The sequence below is a fragment of the Bufo bufo genome, chromosome 6 (genome assembly GCF_905171765.1).
Source record: "Bufo bufo chromosome 6, aBufBuf1.1, whole genome shotgun sequence".
Taxonomy (NCBI): Eukaryota; Metazoa; Chordata; class Amphibia; order Anura; family Bufonidae; genus Bufo; species Bufo bufo.
Window position 1 is genome coordinate 29,097,091 of NC_053394.1, and position 9,303 is coordinate 29,106,393.

A 9,303-nucleotide genomic window follows, 5' to 3' on the forward strand; every position below is an offset into this window, starting at 1 on the left:
CAGACTTCAAGAGTGACCAGAAGAAGATGCTAAGAATGGAATCTTCTGCCCCAGACCCTCGGTCACCAGCCTTTTGACTATAGGGTCAGTTGAACGACTGAACAACAGACCCTTGGGCACCAGCCATGTGGTGGTAAAGCCATCTGAGAGATAGGAAGGCACAGCTAGATCAGGCCTTTCCTCAGCACAGATTCTTCTTATGCCTGGGAAGAAACTGGAGAAGCCAGCATAGTGCATTGCCTGTACTGTTTTGTACTTGAGTTTCTCCAGTAAAGAAGCAGACTGGTTTACTGGAAACCCTGACTCTGTAGACTAATTTCTCATTGGGGTGCACCATGCCTTACCATCTCTCCAGAGAGCAGCAACACACGGTGACACCTTAATGTAAGACCCATCATAGTGTTGAGACCATCCCAAACTGGACCACTGCAATTATGCATTACACTGAAAAACAGCCATATGCATTTCCTAACCACATCATACCTATAAGTATTTAACTACAGATTAATGCCCATACAGACCTAAGGATTAACAGAGCATTGCTTTCTTTAATTTGCGCAGACCTTTCTTCACATCCTGATTTTTTAAGCTGTATATGAGAGGGTTGAGCATCGGGATGACTCCTGCATACAAAATGGCAAGCACTTTGTCCTGGATCATGGAATAGCTGGATTTTGGCCTCATATACATGCCAAGGACCGTCCCATAAAACAAGAGGATGACTGTGAGATGTGAGGAGCAAGTTGAGAAAGTTTTGCGTCTTCCTTCTTTAGAGTGAATCTTCAAGATGGTTGAGATAATATACATGTAGGACAGCAAGGTCATAACCGAAGGGACAAAGCCAATGACAGCGCTTGGTCCAAGAATTACCATTTCTATAGTATGTGTGTCACTACAAGAAAGCTTTATTAGCGGCTTCAAATCACAAAATAAATGGTCGATCTCATTTGATTCACAAAACATACAGGATGATATTAGAAGGGCATAAAGAATGCCCTCAAAGACACCCATACTCCAAGACATCAATGACATCCAAAAACAGACTTGAAGACTCATGAAATAAGAATAACGTAAAGGATGACATATGGCCACGTAACGATCATAGGCCATGGTAGCCAAGATGAAGTATTCAGACACCATTAGCACCACAAAGAAGAAGACCTGAGTGATGCAACCCTTGTAGGAGATGACATTGTTTCCAGTCAGAAAGATGTCCAACAACTTTGGCAGAACCATTGAGGTGAAGGACATATCCAATACAGACATGTTACATAGGAGTATATACATGGGACTGTGAAAATGATGATCAAAGCAAAACAGGCCAGTTGTCAATGAATTTCCAACCAAAGTTGTGACATAAATAACCAGAAAAATGAAAAATAAAACCAACTGGAAGCTCCGAAGCTCGTGGAAGCCGAGGAGATGAAATTCAGTGACAGTGAAGTTTGTCACCTCCATTTAGCAACATAAAACAGATATTTAGCTTTCAAGAAGAGATATAATCTCATACACGGCAGAAATGGTTGTTAAGCTTTAATGAGAACGGGAAAATACAAGATGTAAATATATAGAACATTTATTCAATGGAAATTTGCACCAGAGGATTGAATTAGTTGTAATTAGAACTCTCGGGAATGACAATAATCAAGCCTGGTTAAAAAGTACTTTTAATGACTACATTCAATGTTAAAACTGTAAATGTTATAAACAAACATTTCTACTTTCTAACAAAGTAATAATCAATGATACTGTACATAGATCAGCCATAATATTAAAACGACTGAAAGGTGAATTGTAGAGATTAATGGATTTCTAGAAATTTGTTTCAGGTTGCTTCGAACAAATCCTCTAGGAGATCCGATTAGGGTCCAAATAAATTCAACCCATGCATAGATTGCCATGACAAGTTGTGGATGACATTCTTGAGTCTCCTTGGGCTGCATCCAACCTCTTTCAAGATCTTTAACAGCAAGACAGTAATTGTGATCTTAAAGTGAGTGACAGCAACATGTATGACTATGGGCAAATGCATGTTTGTCGGTGTTAGTAAACAGCCTGGTTAGTAACACAATGTGTTGTCTGATTTGTTATGCTTTTTAAAATAAAAAAACAGTTCAAAAATGATCTCTTATTGTGGGCAGATGTCATGTTTTGAACAAGCTCTCCAAAAAATATCCCTTTTTAGGGATTAGCAACAGGTATAATTGGACAGAGTCCAGTACAATTTAGAAGTGAAAGATGCAGAACAACGTGTACGCTATGCTAGGTTTTGATAAATTAAATTTTTAGGCTACAGTTTCTAATGCCTAAAAAAAAATGTGCAATTGGACAGAGTCCACTCCAATCTATGGTCACTCTGACGCCTCAAGATTAGAGTTGTGCGAACACCTGGATGTTCGGGTTCGAGAAGTTCGGCCGAACTTCCCGGAAATGTTCGGGTTCGGGATCCGAACCCGACCCGAACTTCGTCCCGAACCCCATTGAAGTCAATGGGGACCTGAACTTTTCGGCACTAAAAAGGCTGTAAAACAGCCCAGGAAAGGGCTAGAGGGCTGCAAAAGGCAGCAAAATGTAGTTAAATCCCCTGCAAACAAATGTGGATAGGGAAATAATAAAAATAAAAATAAAATAAATAAAAATTAACCAATATCAATTGAAGAGAGGTCCCATAGCAGAGAATCAGGCTTCATGTCAGCAGAGAATCAGTCTTCATGTCATAGCAGAGAATCAGGCTTCACGTCACCCAAAACTGGAACAGTCCATTGTCAGATATTTAGGCCCCTACACCCAGGCAGAGGAGAGAGGTCCCATAACATAGAATCTGGCTTCATGTCAGCAGAGAATCAATCTTCATGTCATAGCAGAGAATCAGGCTTCATGTCATAGCAGAGAATCAGGCTTCACGTCACCCACCACTGGAACAGTCCATTGTCAGATATTTAGGCCCAGGCAGAGGAGAGAGGTCCCATAACTGAGATTCAGGCTTCATGTCAGCAGAGAATCAGTCTTCATGTCATAGCAGAGAATCATGCTTCACGTCACCCAACATTGGAACAGTCCATTATCATATAATTTAGGCCCCGGCACCCAGACAGAGGAGAGAGGTCCCATAACAGAGATTCAGGCTTCATGTCAGCGACTCAGCAGAGAATCAGTCTTCATGTCATAGCAGAGAATCAGGCTTCATGTCACCCACCACTGGAACAGGCCACTGTCAGATATTTTTAGGCCCCGGCACCCAGACAGAGGAGAGAGGTCCCATAACAGAGATTCAGGCTTCATGTCAGCAGAGAATCAGTCTTCATGTCATAGCAGAGAATCAGGCTTCACATCACCCACCACTGGAACAGTCCATTGTCAGATATTTAGGCCCCGTCACCCAGGCAGAGGAGAGAGGTCCCATAACAGAGATTCAGGCTTCATGTCAGCAGAGAATCAGTCTTCATGTCATAGCAGAGAATCATGCTTCACGTCACCCAACATTGGAACAGTCCATTGTCATATAATTTAGGCCCCGGCACCCAGACAGAGGAGAGAGGTCCCATAACAGAGATTCAGGCTTCATGTCAGCGACTCAGCAGAGAATCAGTCTTCATGTCATAGCAGAGAATCAGGCTTCACGTCACCCACCACTGGAACAGTCCATTGTCAGATATTTAGGCCCCGGCACCCAGGCAGAGGAGAGAGGTCCCATAACAGAGATTCAGGCTTCATGTCAGCAGAGAATCAGTCTTCATGTCATAGCAGAGAATCATGTTTCACGTCACCCAACATTGGAACAGTCCATTGTCATATAATTTAGGCCCCGGCACCCAGACAGAGGAGAGAGGTCCCATAACAGAGATTCAGGCTTCATGTCAGCGACTCAGCAGAGAATCAGTCTTCATGTCATAGCAGAGAATCAGGCTTCATGTCACCCACCACTGGAACAGGCCACTGTCAGATATTTTTAGGCCCCGGCACCCAGACAGAGGAGAGAGGTCCCATAACATAGAATCTGGCTTCATGTCATAGCAGAGAATCATGCTTCACGTCACCCAACATTGGAACAGTCCATTGTCATATAAATTAGGCCCCGACACCCAGACAGAGGAGAGAGGTCCCATAACAGAGATTCAGGCTTCATGTCAGCGACTCAGCAGAGAATCAGTCTTCATGTCATAGCAGAGAATCAGGCTTCACGTCACCCACCACTGGAACAGTCCATTGTCAGATATTTAGGCCCCGGCACCCAGGCAGAGGAGAGAGGTCCCATAACAGAGATTCAGGCTTCATGTCAGCAGAGAATCAGTCTTCATGTCATAGCAGAGAATCATGCTTCACGTCACCCAACATTGGAACAGTCCATTGTCATATAAATTAGGCCCCGACACCCAGACAGAGGAGAGAGGTCCCATAACAGAGATTCAGGCTTCATGTCAGCGACTCAGCAGAGAATCAGTCTTCATGTCATAGCAGAGAATCAGGCTTCACGTCACCCACCACTGGAACAGGCCACTGTCAGATATTTAGGCCCTGGCACCCAGGCAGAGGAGAGAGGTCCCATAACAGAGATTCAGGCTTCATGTCAGCAGAGAATCAGTCTTCATGTCATAGCAGAGAATAATGCTTCACGTCACCCAACATTGGAACAGTCCATTGTCATATAATTTAGGCCCCGGCACCCAGACAGAGGAGAGAGGTCCCATAACAGAGATTCAGGCTTCATGTCAGCGACTCAGCAGAGAATCAGTCTTCATGTCATAGCAGAGAATCAGGCTTCATGTCACCCATCACTGGAACAGGCCACTGTCAGATATTTTTAGGCCCCGGCACCCAGACAGAGGAGAGAGGTCCCATAACATAGAATCTGGCTTCATGTCAGCAGAGAATCAGTCTTCATGTCATAGCAGAGAATCAGGCTTCACGTCACCCAACATTGGAACAGTCCATTGTCATATAATTTAGGCCCCGGCACCCAGACAGAGGAGAGAGGTCCCATAACATAGAATCTGGCTTCATGTCAGCGACTCAGCAGAGAATCAGTCTTCATGTCATAGCAGAGAATCAGGCTTCACGTCACCCACCACTGGAACAGTCTATTGTCAGATATTTAGGCCCAGGCACCCAGGCAGAGGAGAGAGGTCCCATAACAGAGATTCAGGCTTCATGTCAGCAGAGAATCAGTCTTTATGTCATAGCAGAGAATCATGCTTCACGTCACCCAACATTGGAACAGTCCATTGTCATATAATTTAGGCCCCGGCACCCAGACAGAGGAGAGAGGTCCCATAACATAGAATCTGGCTTCATGTCAGCAGAGAATCAGTCTTCATGTCACCCACCACTGGAACAGGCCACTGTCAGATATTTTTAGGCCCCGGCACCCAGACAGAGGAGAGAGGTCCCATAACATAGAATCTGGCTTCATTTCAGCAGAGAATCAGTCTTCATGTCATAGCAGAGAATCATGCTTCACGTCACCCAACATTGTAACAGTCCATTGTCATATAATTTAGGCCCCGGCACCCAGACAGAGGAGAGAGGTCCCATAACATAGAATCTGGCTTCATGTCAGCGACTCAGCAGAGAATCAGTCTTCATGTCATAGCAGAGAATCAGGCTTCATGTCACCCACCACTGGAACAGGCCACTGTCAGATATTTAGGCCCCGGCACCCAGACAGAGGAGAGGTTCATTCAACTTTGGGTTGCCCCGCAATATAATGGTAAAATGAAAATAAAAATAGGATTGAATGAGGAAGTGCCCTGGAGTACAATAATATATGGTTAAGGGGAGGTAGTTAATGTCTAATCTGCACAAGGGATGGACAGGTCCTGTGGGAGTCATGCCTGGTTCATTTTTATGAACGTCAGCTTGTCCACATTGGCTGTAGACAGGCGGCTGCGTTTGTCTGTAATGACGCCCCCTGCCGTGCTGAATACACGTTCAGACAAAACGCTGGCCGCCGGGCAGGCCAGCACCTCCAAGGCATAAAAGGCTAGCTCTGGCCACGTGGACAATTTGGAGACCCAGAAGTTGAATGGAGCCGAACCATCCGTCAGTACGTGGAGGGGTGTGCACAGGTACTGTTCCACCATGTTAGTGAAATGTTGCCTCCTGCTAACACGTTCCGTATCAGGTGGTGGTGCAGTTAGCTGTGGCGTGGCACTGGTGACAAAACTTTTCCACATCTCTGCCATGCTAACCCTGCCCTCAGAGGAGCTGGCCGTGACACAGGTGCGTTGGCGACCTCTTGCTCCTCCTCTGCCTTCGCCTTGGGCTTCCACTTGTTCCCCTGTGACATTTGGGAATGCTCTCAGTAGCGCGTCTACCAATGTGCGCTTGTACTCGCGCATCTTACTATCACGCTCCAGTGCAGGAAGTAAGGTGGGCACATTGTCTTTGTACCGTGGATCCAGCAGGGTGGCAACCCAGTAGTTTCAGCACACGTTAAAATGTGGGCAACTCTGCTGTCGTTGCGCAGGCACTGCATCATGTAGTCGCTCATGATGGGCCCGAGCTGCGTTGGGTGCCACCCCGCTGTGAACATGCTTCATCCTCATCCTCTTCCACCTCCTCCTCATCCTCGTCCTCCTCATCCTCCAGTAATGGGCCCTGTCTGGCCACATTTGTACCTGGCCTCTGCTGTTGCAAAAAACCTCCCTCTGAGTCACTTCGAAGAGACTGGCCTGAAAGTGCTAAAAATGACCCCTCTTCCTCCTCCTCCTCCTGGGCCACCTTCTCTTCCATCATCGCCCTAAGTGTTTTCTCAAGGAGACATAGAAGTGGTATTGTAACGCTGATAACGGCGTCATCGCCACTGGCCATGTTGGTGGATTACTCGAAACAGCGCAACAGGGCACACAGGTCTCGCATGGAGGCCCAGTCATTGGTGGTGAAGTGGTGCTGTTCCGCAGTGCGACTGACCCGTGCGTGCTGCAGCTGAAACTCCACTATGGCCTGCTGCTGCTCGCACAGTCTGTCCAGCATGTGCAAGGTGGAGTTCCACCTGGTGGGCACGTCGCATATGAGGCGATGAGCGGGAAGGCCGAAGTTACGCTGTAGCGCAGATAGGCAAGCAGCGGCAGGATGTGAACACCGGAAGCGCAAACAGACGGTCCGCACTTTATGCAGCAGCTCTGACATGTCGGGGTAGTTGCGAATGAACTTCTGCACCACCAAATTCAGCACATGCGCCAGGCAAGGGATGTGCGTCAAACCGGCTAGTCCCAGAGCTGCAACTAGATTTCGCCCATTATCGCACACCACCAGGCCGGGCTTGAGGCTCACCGGCAGCAACCACTCGTCGGTCTGTTGTTCTATACCCCGCCACAACTCCTGTGCGGTGTGGGGCCTGTCCCCCAAACATATGAGTTTCAGAATGGCCTGCTGACATTTAGCCCGGGCTGTGCTGAAGTTGGTGGTGAAGGTGTGTGGCTGACTGGATGAGCAGGTGGAAGAAGAGGAGGAGGAAGCTGAGTAGGAGGAGGAGGCAACAGGAGGCAAAGAATGTTGCCCTGCGATCCTTGGCGGCGGAAGGACGTGCGCCAAACAGCTCTCCGCCTGGGGCCCAGCCACCACTACATTTACCCAGTGTGCAGTTAGGGAGATATAGCGTCCCTGGCCGTGCTTACTGGTCCACGTATCTGTGGTTAGGTGGACCTTGCCACAGATGGCGTTGCGCAGTGCACACTTGATTTTATCGGATACTTGTTTGTGCAGGGAAGGCACGGCTCTCTTGGAGAAGTAGTGCCGGCTGGGAACAACATACTGTGGGACAGCAAGCGACATGAGCTGTTTGAAGCTGTCTGTGTCCACCAGCCTGAATGACAGCATTTCATAGGCCAGTAGTTTAGAAATGCTGGCATTCAGGGCCAGGGATCGAGGGTGGCTAGGTGGGAATTTACGCTTTCTCTCAAATGTTTGTGAGATGGAGAGCTGAACGCTGCCGTGTGACATGGTTGAGATGCTTGGTGACGCAGGTGGTGGTGTTGGTGGTACATCCCATGTTTGCTGGGCGGCAGGTGCCAACGGTCCTCCAGAGGCGGAGGAAGAGGCCGAGGCGGCAGCAGCAGAAGAGGCCGAGGAGGCAGCAGCAGAAGAGATAGCAGGGGGAGCCTGAATGACTTCTTTGTTTTTAAGGTGTTTACTCAACTGCAGTTCATGCTTTGCATGCAGGTGCCTGGTCATGCAGGTTGTGCTAAGGTTCAGAACGTTAATGCCTCGCTTCAGGCTCTGATGGCACAGCGTGCAAACCACTCGGGTCTTTTCGTCAGCACATTGTTTGAAGAAGTGCCATGCCAGGGAACTCCTTAAAGCTGCCTTTGAGGTGCTCGGTCCCAGATGGCGGCGGTCAGTAGCAGGCGGAGTCTCTTGGCGGCGGGTGTTCTGCTTTTGCCCACTGCTCCCTCTTTGTCTTTTGCTACGCTGTTGGCTCGGTCTCACCACTGCCTCTTCCTCCGAATTCTGAAAGTCAGTGGCACGACCTTCATTCCATGTGTGGTCTAGGACCTCATCGTCCCCTGCATCGTCTTCCACCCAGTCTTCCTCCCTGACTTCCTGTTCAGTCTGCACACTGCAGAAAGACGCAGCAGTTGGCACCTGTGTTTCGTCATCATCAGAGACGTGCTGAGGTGGTATTCCCATGTCCTCATCATCAGGAAACATAAGTGGTTGTGCGTTAGTGCATTCTATCTCTTCCACCCCTGGGGAAGGGCTAGGTGGATGCCCTTGGGAAACCCTCCCAGCAGAGTCTTCAAACAGCATAAGAGACTGCTGCATAACTTGAGGCTTAGACAGTTTCCCTGATATGCATGGGGGTGATGTGACAGACTGATGGGCTTGGTTTTCATGCGCCATCTGTGCGCTTTCTGCAGAAGACTGGGTGGGAGATAATGTGAACGTGCTGGATCCACTGTCGGCCACCCAATTGACTAATGCCTGTACCTGCTCAGGCCTTACCATCCTTAAAACGGCATTGGGCCCCACCAAATATTGCTGTAAATTCTGCTGGCTACTGGGACCTGAGGTAGTTGGTTCACTAGGACGTGTGGCTGTGGCAGAATGGCCACGTCCTCTCCCAGCACCAGAGGGTCCACTAACACCACCATGACCATGTCCGCGTCCGCGTCCCTTACTAGATGTTTTCCTCATTGTTACCGTTCACCACAATACGAAAAATATTATTTGGCCCAATGTATTGAATTCAAATTCAGGCCTTTTTTTACAGACACCTAACACTATCTGGCTATCTATTTAGGTACCGTATTACACTAATACAGGCACAGCAGTAATGACAGATTTAGCTGAATATAAATTTGA

General features: G+C 47.9%; 1 protein-coding gene across 1 annotated transcript; it reads right to left on the bottom strand.

Moving 5' to 3' along the window:
- Positions 1-528: 528 nt before the first annotated feature.
- LOC121005477 (olfactory receptor 5AR1-like) lies at positions 529-1,458 on the bottom strand. Its single transcript, XM_040438245.1, has one exon. It carries the CDS (start codon positions 1,456-1,458, stop codon positions 529-531), a length of 930 nt encoding a protein of 309 aa, XP_040294179.1.
- Between the last annotated feature and the right edge of the window lie 7,845 nt (positions 1,459-9,303).